The sequence below is a fragment of the Ambystoma mexicanum genome, chromosome 1q (assembly GCF_040938575.1).
Source record: "Ambystoma mexicanum isolate Mex_15411 chromosome 1q, UKY_AmexF1_1, whole genome shotgun sequence".
Lineage (NCBI taxonomy): Eukaryota > Metazoa > Chordata > Amphibia > Caudata > Ambystomatidae > Ambystoma > Ambystoma mexicanum.
The window spans coordinates 477,359,843-477,378,635 of record NC_090922.1 but is presented as its reverse complement, the minus strand read 5'-3'; the positions used below and the strand labels follow the sequence as shown (position 1 = coordinate 477,378,635).

At 45.4% G+C, this 18,793-nt stretch overlaps 1 protein-coding gene across 6 annotated transcripts in view; it reads left to right on the top strand.

Moving 5' to 3' along the window:
• Positions 1 to 18,793, top strand: part of LOC138521546 (uncharacterized) — a 349,602-nt gene that overhangs the window by 256,145 nt on the left and 74,664 nt on the right. For all 6 annotated transcript variants that reach the window (XM_069634500.1, XM_069634517.1, XM_069634509.1 and 3 more), the window contains one exon: positions 209 to 337. In XM_069634500.1, the coding sequence (XP_069490601.1) occupies positions 226 to 337 (112 nt within the window). In that variant the 5' untranslated portion in view covers positions 209 to 225. The remainder of the gene's footprint in view (positions 1 to 208; positions 338 to 18,793) is intronic.

The window sequence follows — 18,793 nt, the reverse complement described above, 5'->3', positions numbered from 1 at the left end:
CAATTCCGCTGCTGTTCACTGCAGAAGAAAGGCGGTGAAGAATTGTTGATGTTGTTCAGGGGAACCGGAGCAAATGATTAATTACCTGCACTAAACCAAAATGACTCACACAACAGGGACAATAAGAAAAGCAACATCGTGATATGACATCATGTGCACCTACTTCAAACCGAGTTTAAGGGTCTGCTTTTCTCCTCATTGCTCCCAGTGTCAGTAGGTGGAAGCATGCTGTGGTGTAACAACTGTCTTGCGAAAAACCAGGAGACCTGCAACAATCCCTTTGCAGTACCCTGCAGTAACTCCACCTGCGCCACCATCTCTGAGCTTTTCTACCTTGGTGAGTATCAAGCCGCATCAACCAACAGTGGCATGCCCCATAATGATGCAGCGGTATTGCCCTTCCTGTTTCCCACAATAACCAGACAACAAACCTGTTGGAAATATAAGGCTGCTTGCTTGCTTCAATGTGTAGGTGTCATATATGCTAGCCCATTGTGATCTCTGATAGAAAAGAAGGCTACCTTTGACTAATATGTCTTTCCTCAGCCTTTACCCTACTTGTTCCCCTCTGTGATGCACTTCTGCTCTCATTAGATCTGGACCATGCCTTTGGAAGAGGTTGTATTATGTAGGATTAACGCGGGCCGGTGCAAGGAATTTTACCACCCTAGGCAAACTGTCAGATTGGCGGCCCCACCACAATCTTTCTGGGTCATAACCGTTCTCAACCAACCGTCACTATTTTGTTACTGATTGCTGCAACCCATTATATTTACCTAACACATTGCTCACGTCTTCTGCTGTGTATGGATTCCAATGCACTTTCTTCACATTAAACTGCAAGAGCACTAGCATGTTGCTGGTACACTGTATCCAGGCAGCCTGGCTGTCTTGTGAAGGCTCTCGGATGCAGTTGTGTGTCAGCTGCACACATGCTTGCAGCGGGTGATAGGTTGAGAGATAGCCAGGAACAGCAACCGAGAGCTAATCGCTGGTGCAGGGTTATTATTCAAAGGGACTCTTTCACAGTGCATGAACCGTTCATGTAAGTGTGACACTTATTGTACACAGTGATTCACACAGCAGGCTTTGCTTGTATTGATTACTGGTGCTGGCTGATAAAGTAAACTAAACACAGTCTGGCTTTCTTGTGTTTTGCTATCACTCAACTTACCCTACACACTGAATCAGTTGTTAGTCTCCATGACCATCAGTCTGGCTTTAGAGCATCCAGAGGCACGGGAACTGCTCTTCTGAACACCTGCGAAGACCTGCTCTCAAATCTGGACTCTAACGCTCCCTCTGTCCTCATTCTTCTCGACCTCTCTTCTGCTTTCGAAATAGTAAACCACAACATCCAGATCACCCGTCTCGGTGATACCCTGGGCACCACAGATCAGGCCCTGGCGTGGCTCACCTCCTTTCTCTCTGACCGGCCCTCCCAAGTGGAACTTGGGTCCTTTCTCTCCTCTATTACTCTCTCTACTTGTGGTGTCCCCCAGGGATCTAACCTATCCCACTGGTTTTTCAATATCTACATGGCCCCCTTGGCTCACAGGATCTCTACCTTTACCTCTAACTTTCAGTGTTATGCGGATGACACTCAGCTCTCTTTCAGGCTATGCTCGCCTCTTCCTCCTCCTCGCTCATTCCTGACTTTCTATCTGCAGGTCAGTCTTGGTTTGCTGCTAACGATCTTTGCCTGAATGCCAGTAAGACAGAGATAGTACTCATTGGGACCCCTGCTCGCGCTTTCCAACTCTCACACTGGCCGACCTCAGTAGGCCCTGCGCCCTCACCTACCAATGATGCAAAAAAATCTAGGGGTCATCTCTCCTTCTCCTCTCACATCTCAGACATCTCCAAAAAGCCCCACTACAAACTGCCTTTTCTCACTTTCCCCCCGAGACTCACCACCTCGCAAGCCCTGATTCTTTCTAGGCTGGACTATTGCAACAGTCTCTTTCTCAATCTTCCTACCTCTACTCTCTGTCCTCTACAACCCATACAGAACAGAACCACAAGACTTATCCCTGGCCTCAAGCTCATGGACCACTTCTCTGGCGCTGAAATCCCTCCTCTGGCTCCCCGTGGCTGCAAGGATCAAGTTCAAGACCCTCTGCATAACCCACAAGGCTTTCTGGGGCCGGGACCTGCACTTTCTACAACGCTCTCTTCCTAAATACTCTCCCTCTAGAGTCCTCAACTCGTCCTCCTCCAACTCTCTGCGGGTGAGCCGCTTTCACAAACAGAGATTTGGGGGTAGATCTCTGTCCTCTGCAGGTGCCACCCTCTTGAACATCCTCCCTGCCTCTTTGTCTTGAGCCGGAGCACCTTAATTTCCGTAAACTCCACAAGATCTTCCTCTTCTCTTCCTCCTTCTCTCTCCCTCTCCCCTGCTAACCTCCATTATTTTTCTCTCCACCCTCCTTCTCCTCCCTAACTCTATTCAGTTTTGCTGACAGGTTGCCTGGTTCACCTCCAGGGCCTTACAGGTCCCAGGCACCCCGCCAGTCTTTTGCACTTGCTTCCGGGCCACTGCACTAGGTTCAGCATTACTGCACTTTCAGATCACGTTCCATGAGCTGGGCAACCTCTCTGCACTTAACCCATGGTCCTGCTGGACTGGACTCATTTGTTCCCCACAGACCTCCCTTCCTCGCTCCTCCGTCTGTACGCATGCATGACCTAAATGTACCAGGACTAATACCATATTAGCGAAACACCATAATAACGGATTCCCAAATAACAAATTCCTTTATCGTTGTTTTTGAGGGGGTTCTGCCCAACCCCCCCATTTATTTGTTCTTAATATTTCCCCCCCATCCCCAAAACCACTATCCCCCCTCCCAAACCCCTTTTTTTAGTTTTTTTCCGAATTCAATATTTTGGAATTTGTTATTTTAGTTTCGTTATGATGGTATTAGTAATTTTGGTATTCATGATAATCATTGCATACTGTCCTGTCCTCTCCGATTTGTGTCCCTTCTCACTTGCTTGGTCGATACTGTAACACTTCATGCACTTGCACTAGGTGAAATGCTGTCAGGACAAGTATTCTAGTTTTTCTGTCAATCACTCGGAAACTTCAAGGCCTAAGAGTGAATAATGAGTTCCCTTCCCGCCTTGAAGCGCTTTGAAGCACTCCACATGTTTATAAGCGCTGTATAAATGAACAATAAAATAAGTAAAAATAAATAAATTAGTGTCATGATGTTCCCTTAAATAGGTTACCTTGCACTCCAGTACTAAAGGAAGTGTGATGAGCCAGCACACCTCACAGCCCCCAACTCCCTTTTTTCTTTTTTAAGCAACAACTGTATTTCAAAGTGACCTACTTGAGCAGAGCTGTGACCGAGCAATAATGAACGGCAGTTACTCAAAACATTTTTTACCATTGGTGCAGCCTGACTGATGGGGCCGAGGGCGTACTCTGAGATGACCCTGTGGGATATGGGGCTATTGGCTTGAGTAATGCGAGCTCAAAGACATCCCAGGAGTGGATGGGTTTTGGGCAGGAAGTAGGTGGGAATGGCTAGCATAGGGATTAGCATGGCCTTAGGTAGTCAATGGATTGCAAGCTCAACTGGGCACAAGTGTCCCACGAAGGCAGATGGGGCAACTCGGCCCGCACATGTTCCTTGCATTTGATGTAATCGCTAAAACATTGAGAAACAGGAAGTCTCCGTGAACTGCAGGGACACTGGGATTACCTGCATTCTAGGGTCTCTGTAAGCATCCCGTATTTATTTCAACGTGGGGCATTCCGTGAATGTCTTGCCGCCAGCTCCCCTGGATGCATTGAAAAGCTATATTCCGAATCCCCAAATGGGTAGTGTGGGGGACTGGCTACATTATTCGTGGTCCTGGTTCTGTCAAGAACAAATGCTGCCCCAAGGAAGGAAATGGTAGCCATGTTATTGATTGATCTTGGAAGGTTGTAAGGTGGAGTAGGCCCTGCTTGCATTAGTGCCATTGACTGTAAGGGTTTGCACTGGACACAGTCGGGGCGTCTACAGCAGGCGTGTTAACAAAGTGAGCTAAGTTAATGCATAATATATTGCACGCACTCACCTCTGCCTACACTCTGTGCCATTTTCCTCTGTTATAGTGAGTTCATTTAGATTAAGGGTAGAAATGGGGGTGCAACCCGAACTATGTTTTAAAGGTGTTTGCAGGGGACACACTGACGTTCGTGTAGTGGAGTGTGAAGGAGACACAGGGCACACACGAGCATGCAATCTGCACAGTGTCAGTCTCCTGGTGTTGCACGCACAGTATAGCAGAGCACACATGTTAACGCAGGTTCCAGTTCCTGCTAGGGGGATTCGAAGAGAATGAGGGAGTGTGCGAGGGAAGCAGGGTTGATCCTATCAAGGAAAGGCAGTATACAATTAGTGTGGAGTCCTCACCTGCTTGCGATCGGGCGGACTGTTCTCAGCACAGGCTCCAGTACAGGCAGGGCCCAACCACCGGGCCACTCTCACAGCAGAGCATGGGCTGCCGCATCCAGGATGGGCGGCCTACGCGACAGGTACTCACTGGCCTGGTGCACCGCACAGCAAAAGGCTGCTGCCGGCCTCCAGCCAGGGTGCGCAGGCCACCACGTCTAATGGACGGTCTGGACTGTGGGCCAATAAGTTAACAGGCTCAGGGCAGGGGGCTCAGCCAGGCTGCACAGTGCACTGCAGCATTTCCTGATAGACTCACTCCATGACCATCATGACGATCGGTCGAGACTCAAGGGGGCACGTATCGTGTGGTGCTTCGTTAATGGCCTGCCACGTGGAGGTCAAATTCACAGGTGCCTGACCATTCCAGTGCTGTCACGCCCATGCCACTCCTGACCTGACCCCAACCTTAGCAGCGCGGCGGCGCCACCTGGTCCGGTGCTCCTGCAGCCAGCCTCAGCCTGCAGACAGTCTGGGCCGGTGCTCTCACAGGCAAGGCAGTTAGTATACAATTAGTGTGGAGGTGTTAAAGAAGCATTTTGGCACTCTAACATGTCCACATATAGGCAAGCGCTTAACCTTGCCTAGTGATAGCACCGGCCCAACGTCGACCAAGCAGGGTTGACATAATACTAAATGTCCACTTCTCCTACTGGTGACAGGTTCAGCTGGAGATGCCTCAGCAATAATGTAAGCAACAAGCCCTTGGCCTGGGGGTGGGGGGCATTACCAGAGTTGATAATGCCCACCCGTGAGGGGTTTATTGCTAGTAATGCCCGGCCTGTTAGACCAGGGCACTAATAGTTACTTTTCTTTAGAGCTGCGTGATGCCTTTGGCGTTCCACAACTGACAAAAAAAGAAAAAGGCCTCCACAGAATGGGGAGAAGGGACTGTACATAGTACCTTCTCCCTTTCCATGGTGGCCATTGAAAAATGAATAAAAAAGTTTTAAAAAAAGATGGCCGCCTTGGAACGGCGACAAGGGACGTACACGTTGTCCCTTCTCCCTTTCCATGGCGGCTGTTTAAAAAAAGTAAACAAAAAAGATGTCCACCAGGCAACGAGGAAAAGGGACTAAAAAGTAAACAAAAAAGATGGGCGCCAGGGAACGGGGAGAAGCAACTACACTTATTGGAGAAATGTAAATATTATAGATATTCCAGGTCTGTGGACCGCTTGGGTATTTATTTGTATTAATTTACGGGACTTTCTGGGGGGCTGATCTAGCCCCTGTATGTCTCTGAAGGGACCAGGCCGCAGTCACAGTGACAGAGGGAACATTTAGCACACAAGGGGGAAAGGGGAGGAAAAGGAAAGTGTTGAGAAGTTTCCGCAATTTAAGAAAATCCAGCTCAAGTCTGAGAGGGGTAGAGAGGCTGTTCCAGAGGGAGGAACCAACCAAGGAGAGGGATGTACTGCCCACTCCCTGCTTGGAGAAAGTTTGACCTGTAGAGAGTTGGAGACAGAGGACCGAAGGACTCTGGCAGGGAGGTATTTAGGGAGGCAAAGCTGGATGTAGAGAGGTCCCAGGCCCCAGAGAGCCTGGTGGATGATGTATAGGGTTTTGAATTTGATCCTTGTGGTCACCGGGACCCAGTGGAGAGATATTAGAGCTGGAAAGATGTGGTCCCTGGGCTTGAGGCCAAGGATACGTCTCACAGTCCTATTCTGTATTGGTTGAAAGAGGCAAAGGGAGGAAAGAAGTAGATTGAGGAAGAGGCTGTTGCAGTAGTCCAGCCTAGAGAGAACCAGTGCTCTGAAGAGGTTAAGCTTCTGGGGGAAGGTGAGGAAAGGTAGAATGCCCCTGTGGAGGTGGAGCTGAAAGTTGAACTTCTTGCTAAGGTCCGTGATGTGTGGAGGGAAAGAGAGAGATGAGTCAAAGATGAACCCTAGGTTTTTTGCCTCACAAGTGGGTGAAGGAAGGGGACCGAAGAAGGCTGGCCATAGAGTGGGGCGCAGCAACGAGCAGGCGTCCCAATGAGAATTATCTCCATCTTACTGGCAGTAAGGCATATATCATTGGCAGAGCACCAAGTTTGGATAGCAGTCAGGCAGTCATGTATGAGAGAGAAGGGGGAGGAGGTCGGGGATGGCAGCTTGAAGGAGAGCTGTGTGTCTTTTGAATAACACTGAAAATGAGAGGAGAAGGAGGAGATTAAGTGGGCCAGAGGGGTCATGTAGATGTTGAGGAGCCATGGCCATAGGATAGAGACCCGAGGGATGCCACAGGTAGAAAGTGAGGTGGAGGAGCGAAAAGGACCCATTTGCACTTGGGAGGGTCTGTTTGAAAGGAAGGAGGTCAGACACGCCAGTATGCGGTCTGTTATGCCTGGGGTATCGTGGAGACGGTTTATGAGGATGGAGTGGTTGACTGTGTCAAAGGCCGAACAAAGATCAAGAAGGATCAGAGCAGAGGGTTTGTTTGAGTCGAGGCTAGAGAGCAGGTTAGAGGGTAGTACATGATTTACATACCAAAGCCTGTAGGTTATATCATATCCCTGAGGTGCGAAGGAGAATGGATCATTCCAGCGCTTGGTTTGGACTGAATTATATAGTGACCATATGACAGTCTCTGTTGACAATAGAGACCCCTACCCAACTCCTAAGTGAAAACTAAACAAATACAATGTCAACTGTCTAAGGACATGAGAGACTACGCCCTATCGTATTAATTAACTTGCATTGACTGTGGCAATTTTTATTTTCTTGTATACACAACAAATGTGCACACATTTGAAAACATTGGTAGCCAATAGCTTTTTTAAATTAGATTATTATAATGTAGACATGTATGTATCAGAGAATCAGTACTCACCGGTCTATAGAAAGCCGTTGCTGCATGTGTTAAGAATCCACTTGATTACGCAATGTGGGAGTTTTGCAACAGTTTGCATATTTTGGTATAGAAAACAATAGGCTTGGTGGGCAGGAAGAGGAGGAGAAGAGGCTGGGCTTGGTGTGGAAGGGGAGAGATGGTAAAGGTAGTCTAGCCCTTGAGGTTTCCATGTATTTACCTCACTGTTGTTTCCCTTGCCAGTCTCTCCCACGCCTCTTTTGCCTCGCTGGCCTCCTTTGCCTCGCTGTCTTTTGCTTCTCTGCCTCTTGCTTTGTCGGTGCTCTTGTCCCACACTGATTGCACTCTTAAAAGGGAGGCGATCAGGGCTGCACCCCTTCTCAAACACCTATCTACCACTCTCACCAGGAAGAGGACCGAGATCTACCTCCATTCTCATCTGCCACTTTCCCCAGCTGACACCCATTGCCCACTTGGAAAGCTTCCCTTTTCCCCTGTTCTCTCATCTTTCTCTGTACCATGTTGCTCATCTCTTAACACCCCCTTCCGGCCTGCCACTTCCTCCAACACCTCTTTCCTGCCCCCTTCATACCTGCCTGTCCGGTACAGACTACTGCTGCCATTCAGGCTTTACTAGTGTGCCAGGCTGAAGATATAGCACTCAGGACAGAACAGGATTTATAATGAAATCTGTATCAGTTTGCAGAAAATTTACTTTACTCATGTAATTTATCCTTGTGAGGGGGTTCCTATTCCGGTCATACGTCCCTGGGAGGAAGAAGGGTATTATATGGGCCATCTTTAAATTAAATCCAGCAAGGGCTGCAGGTCCAGATGGTATTCCTTCATGTATACTGAAAAAAGATCACGTCCTATAGGCTTCAGTCCTAAAAATTCAATTCAATAATATCTTTGAATCAAATTGCATACCGTCAACATTTATTTATTTAATTGTTTTTTATAACACGCCTAATACCATACCCAAGTTTGATTTCTAAGCACAGATCGGGGATTTGAACCTCTGTTGCTCTGCGTGGTCTTGCTTCCAAGACTAGTGCGTTGCCCCTGTGCTATCCTCCATTTATGGACCCAATCACTTATTATTCCCATTTTTTAAAAGGGTAACCCCTCTGAGGCTGCAAATTACAGGCCCATAGCCCTTACCCATGCTTCATCAAAGGTTTTTGCACTCTAGATGCTTAAGGATTTGGAGGCGTTTATGCAACAATCTGCCCTGTTATCACGCTTTCAAGTTGGCTTTAGAAAAAGGATGGGAGAACCTTTAAATGCTACTATGTTGGCTCATCTTTTGAATACTGTTAAACATAGCAAATATAGTCCAGTATATATGGCATCCCTTGATATGTCATCTGCGTTTGATTGCGTGATCAGAGCAGTTTTCTGAATAAACTCTTGAGTCTTAAAATTCCCCTAAAAACTTTACAGCTTGTGGTATTGTTACATCAAAGCACCTCGATGTCTTGTGAAGGTGCTCTTGCTAAATCCATTGCTTCATCCATTGGGGTCAATCAAGGATGTACTTTGGCACCAACCTTGTTTAACTTATATCTTAGTGAAACTGGTGACTTGTGGAATGACCGAAATATATCACCAGTAAGATTGGTAGGCTAAGGCTACACTGGTTAGCCTTCGCTGATGATCTCATCCTTTGTGACAGGACTGCTATGGGGCTGCAAGTAAAATTAAACCTTTTTTTTGCACTATTCCATAGGCAACAACTTGCATGTTAATTCCCTAAAATCTAAGATTGTTGTCTTTTCAGAATCTCACAAAAAAACAATGTATTGGACTACTGGATGTGAGAGAATTGATTGAGTTCTGGAATTTAGATATTTAGGGTGCAATCTTAGTAATTTCTCATCTATCAGCATGTGGAAGGCATCTCTTCTGGAAAAACTTTGGCCTCTACTTTCACTTATGAAATGTTTATATTGTAGGCTATGTGCGTTTTCGGTGCTTCCCTTTTTGAAATACTATCTTATGAAGATTGAGCCCATCCTGCTGTACGGACCGGATATTTGTTTATGAGATCTTGGTGAATATCTGAACTCAAGTGAAGATGAACTTATTAATCGTCCAAGTACTGTGAAAAGAAAACACTTTAGACAAGATTGGCTAACTGCAGAAGAACTCGTAGGGACTTATAGTCTATTTAAGGAGTATGCACAGTTACCCTGTAAGAAGGAAGCACTTTGTAGGTACTTAAAACAATCTCCATGTAATAAAGCGCAAGCACTTTAAAAGTGCGTTTGTTGTAATCAATTTGCCTTGAGGAAACGGACCCACCATTGGTCATCTTTTAAGGCTGTAGGTATCCCTACAAACTGTTGTTTTTGTAATCAACTGGACCAAGTTGAAACATTAAAACATTGGGTTCTTATGTGTCCCCATTTTACCTCTATGAAACATAGCCCCTGATTCATGGATTATTTACGCCAAAAAAACGGGATTTGTGTGCCATTCTACCCTCAAATCCCTGTTTAAACCAATGGGGCTTTGCGGGCAGAATGGCGCACAAATCCTGTTTTTTTTTGGCACAAGTAATCCATGAATCAGGCCCATAAGCTATTTAAACCCGATGTAAACCTTGCACCAGATCGTGCCAGAAATCTAATTTGGTCCAGATTAATGTGGGGTGATAACCTTGCACTGATTTCATCTTTATATCATTTTTTAGTTGTTGAGTCATAAATAACTGTGTTGTACTCATTCAGGCTGTCTTGTGTCTAACTGCTTTGAGTCCTCTTATTGTTAATCTTGAACTTGTGAACCTTTGTTGTGGATGAATATTCACGATTATTCACTTTTATCATGTATGCTTATCTCAATGTAATGATGTTTTGGAATGTTGGGATTTATAAAGTATGATGTATTTTTTTCTTAAATGTAACTAGGATTATAAAATATGTTATATGTTTATTTATGTATATGTCTTTTAAGTGATTAATTTTATGCTGTTTTGCAAAGGTTTTAAACAGACCAAATTCAATAAAAAAACGTATGATTAGGCTAATTGCCTCTACTGTCCTTGATCACTCTCTCCTGTTGACTTTCTTTTCACCATCCCCAATTTGCCAGTGACCAGTACATGAAGTGCAAAGCTCTCATACGCGCATCTGGCACAATTCCTTAGGCATCCGCTCCAGATCTCAGTTGGCATTAGGAACAAACTCATAGAAAGTTGACCACATTATACAGGTGAAGGTATTAACCACAGCTTTCTCAATGCTCGGCACGTGCTTTGTCTTCAACAGAACATTCCATTGCAAACAATCAATACAAATGACCCCAGCAGACACAAAACCCACACACTCTTTGTTTACTGTTTACAATTGCCACAACACCCTCGTTGTATTCTTTTAATGTCACTCTCAAATTCTGGACCCTTTGTACCCAGAGTACTACGGTAACCAGGATCAGAACAAATACCCAAAATGAGAATCACTGTGCTTCTTTTGGATCTATTCTCCTAGTTACTGCCATTCGAAGAACACCATTCCCACTTGCAGAATCAACAAAACCAGATGTCCCTGCAGCGTCCGAAAGGATTTGTACATTTCACAACTGCTGATCCTATGTCAACATCATGGACAAACCATTATATCCATTAAAGAACATTTCCTACAGATTCAGATCGTCTGGTCCTAATGGCCCTAATCCTGTCAGCAATAGTCTCTTTCATTGGTCTTTGAGACCACTCTCCCCGGAGCCACCAACTCAGCCCTGATGATAGACTCTATTCCAAAATGCATTGGCTGCAGTCTCTGCCACTTCCTTAAAGAAAATAAAGCACCATTGACACAAACAGAAAGAAAGAACTAATGTATTATTGTTACTCATAATTTTTTACTATATGGATACATTGAAGTAGTTGGCACTACGATTTGACACCTCCAGATCTGACACATTTTTTATCAGATTTTATTTCGTACATTACTTGCTGAGAGAGTGCAGTAATCAGTTTTCTGAAGGATTCCTTAAAGGATTAATCAAACAAAACCAATTTGCACTACTGTAGTGGTGCCCTCTCACACCCCTTTGACTGCTCAGAAGTCAATAACAATCTTCATGTGGTAATATTTAAGCAATATGAACCGAGCGGCGGGGGCATTACCGACTCAGGTAATGCCCCGGGGCCCATAGTTAACGAAGGCCCAGGGGCATTACCAGAGTCGGTAATGCCCCCGCCGCGAGGGTCATATTGCTTTTAGTACCCCGACCCGCATTATATGCGTGACCGGGGCACTAAAAGCATTTTTTTCTGTCCCGAAAAGCTGCAGCGTTTCGGGACAGAAAAAAACAAAAACAAAAACGACCAAGAAAATGGCCGCCGGGAAAGGGAAAACGGGAGTCCGTTTTCTCTTTCCATGGCGGCCTTCCGGAGCGGACACGCTGGGAACACAAGTGTTCCCAGCGTGTCCGCTCCTGAAAAAAAAAAGAAGCAGAAGGTAAGTGGGGTTGGGAGGGCGGTCGGGGGGGGAGAAAAAAAACGCACCTTCGTCCCTGCCAGGGGACGATGGAAGCCTCCAGCGGTGTGGAGGCACAGAGTCTCCACACTGCTGGAGGCTGCCATCGTCCCCCACCAGGGACGCAGGGGCAAGAAGGTAAGTGGGGTGGGGTGGGGAGGAGGGAGGGAAGGAAAATTTAAAAAAAGCTTACCCGAGTCCCCAGCGGGGGGCAGAGGCAGCCTCTGAGCCGTGGGGAGGCTCGGAGCGGGGATGGCCCCGCTTCGAGCCTCCTCATTGGCTGAGGGGCTGCCACGCCCCCTGCCGAGGACAAGGCAGCTGGAATCCCGGCCGAGAATCGAAGGATTCTCGGCTGGGTAAGGACCCGGCGAGAGCCAATCAGAATGCGTGTTGCATTCTGCTTGACTCTCGCCGGGTACTAATTTAGAATGAACCATTTTTTCTAAAGGATTAAATGTTGAAGATAAGAATGTACTAAGGCTGTTTTCTAGTGACATATGTGAGCATGAAGTACTCTGAAAGTCTGTTCGATGTCACTTCACAATCCATAAAGTTATGGGCAGATCCCCTGTGCCAATGAAAGGTCTTCTCTTTTTTTATTTTTTTTTATTGTATTTGGTTCACAAAATAAAAAAAGAAGTAACATTTCATTAGACCTTTACAATTATTAGCCAACAAATACCATTTAACATTCTCAGAAATGGGGAAAATAGACCAGATAGAAATAAATAAAATAAGAAAATTAATAACCATTTACACACATTAACTTCCATAAAATAAGTCCATTCCCCCCACTTCTTGAGACCCAGCGTGGGATAATTACTCCCATCTCCTGTTATTCACAATTTGCTTTCCAATCAATAAAATAATTAATTTGACTTTCCCCTTTGCCCAGCATCCTTCAATGATGTTCACATAAACTGGTTTTCCTTAATATGAGTCAACCTGACTCTAAACCCCTCAACCCTTGACCAGGTCATTTCTCAGCATAATTATTTTAACAGGTTCAGACTTCCCAATATTTCAACCACAGTTGCCATTAGCTGAATTTCTTGGCCTGCAATCATTCTTTCCCAAAGATGCTCCGAGACAAGACCAATTTCCTAATCTGCGAATCTTCTTAATTTCGCTAGCCTCAAGGGCCAAGTCCCTTCACACTCCATTAGGATGTGTCGAAGTGATTGGAGTCTTGGATCGGAGCATACTTTACATAGTTTGACTGCAAGATCTTCCTGCTTTCCTATTGCCAAGACCTCCCCAGTGGGGACCAAATTCAGTCTCACCCTTAAAAAGTTAGATCTTATTCTGGGGTCAGGGTATTTTACTAGGTAGCGTGGCAGGTAGCCTTAGTTTTTTTCTGCTGTCAGAAACGCATTACGTGGCTTAGAGCTTCCAAGGAGATGGTTTTAATCCAATCTAGCTGCTCTAAATCTCGTTTTACCTTAAGAGGGTTGGTTATCAGAGTTTCAAGATCTGCATTTACTCTGTCCTGTATGTTTTTTGCTTTTGAATCCGACCCTTTCAAGATTCTAGATTTTGAGCCTTTCAAGTGACCTCTAACATTTTCATACAGAGAATCTGGTTTAGGAGACATTTATCTTTCTATGTAATGCGATTAGCTTCCATTCTGATCGACACTCCAAAGAGGCCAGGCCCAGTTCAAACCGCAGGTTCCAACCTGGTATACTCATGGGGAAATTAAGAGAAGCCTTCCAAATTCTGCCTTCTATTCTGGCCCAATTTGCACTCCAGATTGAGGGTTTCGCTTCTAAGCCATACAAAATAACCGGAATTAGTTTGGCTACATAGTATTTGATCACTGGCAAGATGGAGAATTTGCAGTATTTGGCTTTAATTTTTTTCATTTGGGGGATCAGTTCATAAGGCTTGGTAAAGATATCATGTTCCTGGTTTCTCGGGCTGGCATAGATCTTATAGCCAAGATAAGTTAGCTTGTCCACTCGTGGAATGATGTGCCCGTTCAATGACCAATTTTCAAAACCGATTTTCTTTCTTGGGTGTTTAAACACAAGAATCTTGGGTTTTAGCGGGTTTATTACTAGCCCGTTTATCTCTGCATAGCTACCCAGTTTGGACAGAAGTCTTTGGAGACCTATAGCTGTTCTGTCCAAAAGGACTATGTCATCTGCATGAGCCAGCCAAAAGATCTTACTCCCATTAAGGATTGGACTGGCCAGAGCGGATGATTCAAGGTCTTGCCCCATATCGGACAGAAAAAGGTTGAAAAATAGAGGGGTTCTCAGACACCCCTGCCTTATTCCTCTCTCTACCTTCACTTCATTTGACAGATGTCCCTTGTCATCCAACCTTACCCTTACTGTTGTGTCCCTATGCAACTCAATTAACATAGCCAATAGAGATTCGGGAACTCCCTTCAGTTTGAGTTTTGCCCCAGAAAATCTCTGCTAATCTGATCAAATGCCTTCGAAAGGTTAATCCATGCCCCATACAGGGGTAATTCACCTTTCTCAGCAGAGAACTCAGTCACTAGGCTCAGAATTAACCCATTTAGCGATGTGGAAAGGCCCTTTCTAAACCCTGTTTGGAAACGGGACAGGGCCCCCACACCATCAGCCCAGTTTGTGAGCTCCTTAACTATCAGCCTCATGAATATCTTACTTTTGATAACCAAAAGCGCAATCGCCCGATAACTAGCAGGATTAGTTCTGTCCCCCCCTTAAAGAGTAGAATGATCAAAGCTGTTTTTCAGGAGGGTGGGAAGTGTTTTGTGAGCAAGATCTCCCCAAATAGTTTCCTCAAAAACCCAGCCCAGAACTCTGGTTCGTTTTAAGAAATTGATACATCAACCCGCTATGACCAGCAGCCTTAGATAGCGATCAGCACCTAATTATCTCTGCAATTTCCTCCTCTTCCAAGGCCAGGGACCATTTTGTCTCCAATTTCATTGGCTCCCCTTCCTCTCTTGGTTTCTGAAAGATGGCTGATAAGTGATTAACCCATTTGGCTTCTGAGACCAGGTTACACGGATTGCTGTTTGATTGCTGGTCCAGTTGCCCCATTACTGACCAAAACCCTTGTGTTTTGGCTTCGGCCACAAGCTTCAACATCTGTTCACCATCTTTTTGTAATCTAGCCATTCTTTGATTTTTTGACCAATACCTACACTTACTACTAATACCATTTGCTTCCCTTATAAAACTATCTGGTGCCAAATACTGTTTTTTAAGACCCCGAAGATTGCTTCTCATTTCCCTCTTTCTGAACATAGTTTCCTCTTCGAACTCATGCAGGTGTTGCTGCTTGATTCCTAATGATGGCATTTTGGGAGGCACGGTTGACCAGATAAAGCGGATATATTTGTCTAATCTGACCCCCCCCCCTTCTCTCCAGATCTTGCTTATGTAGCCACTGCTGATGCCCCTGAATATCTGGGAAGGATAACTCCAAACTAGCGTGATCTCTGCCCCCCTCATGATTTACTAACAACGCAGATGTTCTTGAGGAAAGGCTCACACTGACGAAAATATATTCTCGTATAGATGTTAACTCTCCTCGTCTTCAGGTCCTGGTGGCACCTTTTTCCCCCTCCGAGCTCCCATTTAACATTTCAAGACCCCACGAGCTCATGAAATCTAACCATTTCTGCCCTCTCCTGGAGATTTTTTTTCCCCTTTCGCTCTCCTTTGTATTTAAAATCTCGATACATATGGAATTAAAATCCCCTGCCACGATAATATTAGCATTACCCGAGTCTGATTTCACTGTGGATGATACACCCCCTAACATATCCAAAAATGTATCGAGTGTAGAAGAGGCGTGGTTCCAATAAACATCTACCACCACCACCCACGGATTTTGGATGTCAAAATTAAGTTTAATTTCGGTGGCCAAGATGCCAATGTTGTCCTTAAAGATCACCTTAACATTCCTCAATGAGCTGTTTTTAAGAGCTATCAAAAGACAGCCAGCTTGTCTAGCCAGCGGTTTTTGACTTGCGAGTAAGCAGTGAGTGGTGAAGTCTTCAATTTCTATTGCATTCACCATCCAAGTTTCCTGAAATATCAAAATGTCCATCTTACCCCAAAGGTGATCTTTAACTTTTTTGGCTCTAAAGGTGCTGCAACCCCGCTTATTCCAACTCACTACATGCAGGGCGGACTGACTAAAGTTGTCTTGACCCCAGGCCTATACTTGTCAAAACTTGGGCCAGGATTTCGGGGAGGGCAGCCAAAACATTTTCATCCTTCTTAATTTCTGCTATGTCTCTGCTGCCCTCTTTTCTTTGGAACCCAGGGCTTCTTTCTTATTTCTGTGAATGTATCTGAACAGGCCCTTGCCCTTTGGAAGTCTCATTTAAATTGAACTTGAAGCCATCTGAAGCCACTCTTAGGCCTTTTTCTTCTAACGCCCCTGCAGCTTTTATAATTGCATCATAGGCCCTAGTGGAACTCAGCCCCAGTTCAATCATAAATCAATTTTTACAATCAGGGAATTTAGCGTATTCTGTATCCCCTGAGGCAAATAGGTACAAGCTATTTACTTTTTTAAACTCCCCTAGAAAGGTGTTTCTACTTAAGGATTTTTAGTAATTGTTCTTTCGTGTAGATTTTAACCACAGTCTAGGTCTTCTCTTGGAATGAACTAAAGTTACTCCTCTTGCCCTCCTCCTTTGCACCCTCTTTACACCTTGGTTCTCTGCGCAATAATTCAAAGATGTCTGTAAATGTTTGTACTTTCCACAACTTCGACCTGGTGGCCTTGTGGTGCCTGCATGGTGGAGTATCTGAATTTTCACCAGACTCTGCTCTTTTTTACCATCTGTCCTGCATTTCCCTGTTTACCACAAACTTTTCAGGGCTTCTGTACTGCCTGCCTATTAGGTTAGATTTTCATTTTTTATCCCAAATCACCTTCAAATGTGAGAACCCCAGCACTTATTGCTGGACTTGTGGATTCTTTTTCTATGTTCCTGAGTGAGTGGGAGTCATTTTCCCCACTCACCCTTTCTTTTACTCTTTTTATGGGTGTCATTCTTCTGTCTCTCCATAGTTTATTTTCGAATCTTCACTTTCATAGAACTTTTTGGGCATCTACATTTTATTAGTGCAGCACACATAACTTTCTGTGCAGTGTTGCTGGGGTGCCCCCTGGGCTTACCTTATTATTTCTCCTGACTTACCTTGCAGAACAACTGTTCTCAAGTATATAGAGAGATATTTTTAACCTCTATATATTTTATATTGTGTGTCCAGCAGACCCCACCTTATGTGGAGTGCTGGAGGGTTAATCTGCATTCCCTTTCTCACTGCTCCTGCAACATTTAGTGACAAGCTCACTAGATGGCTGCTGGCAGTGGACATACTTTACTGGCTTCTGTGTGATTTTAACTCACAGGTTGTCATTAAAGCCGCAGTAATGCACAGAATGTTGACCCATTTTAGTATGCATCTCCTTTCTTGGTCGTTCTTCTGCTGTCCTGGGTGAGGGAGGTCTGGGTCTGAAACTCCTCTCTCCTTTGTCTTCTGGTGTGCCTGAGAGAATCCAGTCCCCACTGGAGGGTTGGCTGACTTGACTGGACAGCCTCCAGCCCCTTTCTGTAAACTGCAGGGAGAGTTTGCAGAGGATGTGTGTAGTTTCCTGAATATCTGGCCAGGATCTGGAAGCTGAAGATAAGTCGACCACTGGAGCTGGATACGATGAAGAAGAGGAGAAGGCTGCTGTAGCTACTTCCAGTGGCCGGAGATGCCTGCTATGTAACTGCTGCATGTGCTGACCCCTTCTTTAATGCAATAGTGGAGTCCTGAAGATGATGCCTCTGACCCATAGACTAGTGTCACCAGTCAGTCTTAAGCAGACATGCATTTTGAACCATCCCGCAACACACTGTGACTTTCTTGGGCTGCAAATCAGCAATACACTGGGACCTTGTGCTTGAGTGCTGTGCAACATCTTCTGAAAAAGGAATCTCACAGAAACTTTGGTGGACTTCTGCTGGACATCCAGAAACACGATTCCACTCCTTGAAGTCCCCTCACCAGAGTGCTGCACCAAAATAGCAAGACAGATCAAGTCGACCACTGGAGCTGAATACAATGAAGAAGAGAAGACTGCTATAGCTACTTCAAGTGGCTGGAGATGCTTGCTGTGTAACCGCTGCCTGTGCTGAGCCCTTTTCTGATGCAACAGTGGAGGCCTGAGGTTGATGACTCTGGCCCATAGACTGGTGGGATGAATCAGTCTTAAGAAGAACTGCATTTTGAGCCATCCCACAAGATGTGACCTTCCTGGGCTGCAAACCGCCAATAACCTGGAACCTCGAGTTTGAGTGCTGTGCAACATCTTCTGCAGACCAAATCTCAAAGAAACTTTGGTGTACTTCTTCTGGACCTCCAGAAACATGATTCCACTCCTTGAAGTCCCCTCACCAGAGTGCGTGTGTGGCTAAGGGGGTTATTTGTGCAGTTGAGAGTTCTCCCAGGGCTAACGCTGAAACGCATCTAGGGAGCCTTCTACAAAGTTCCTGAACACTTCCTCTAACTTGTTTGATGAGAAATCCTCTGGAATTCTGACTTTCCTACAGTTGCGCGTTATCCTGATCTGCCTACAGCTTGCTCCTGGGCCCTCAGGGTCACCCTTCTACCTCTGAGAACACTCATGCCCCAAGAATACAGAAGGACCCCAAAGTATAAGGCCTCTGCAGAGAAATTATAACAAGTTTTGCAAAATACTTACTTGCTGTGTATTAGTGTGTAACTTTGATTCCTGAAACAGAATAAGTTACAAAGGGCCTCAATACGCGTCCGGCTGTAACCCTCCATTTCTACCGGCAGGTTGCCGTCGGACTCAAAACACTTTACCGGTGCCTGACTTCCCACTACAAATCCAGGCGGATCGGGAAGTTAGGCGCCAAAAAATGTTGTTCCCCATTCCCATTGAGCCCCACAGGACTGCATGGGAGTGGGGAGACAGAAGCACTGGTACCGTTGCTAATGCCCCTTCACCGGAATAAATCGCCTGTATCACCAGAACCAGTATTACCGGTGTCCGTAATACAGGCAAATCCTCCCCCTTGGAGTAC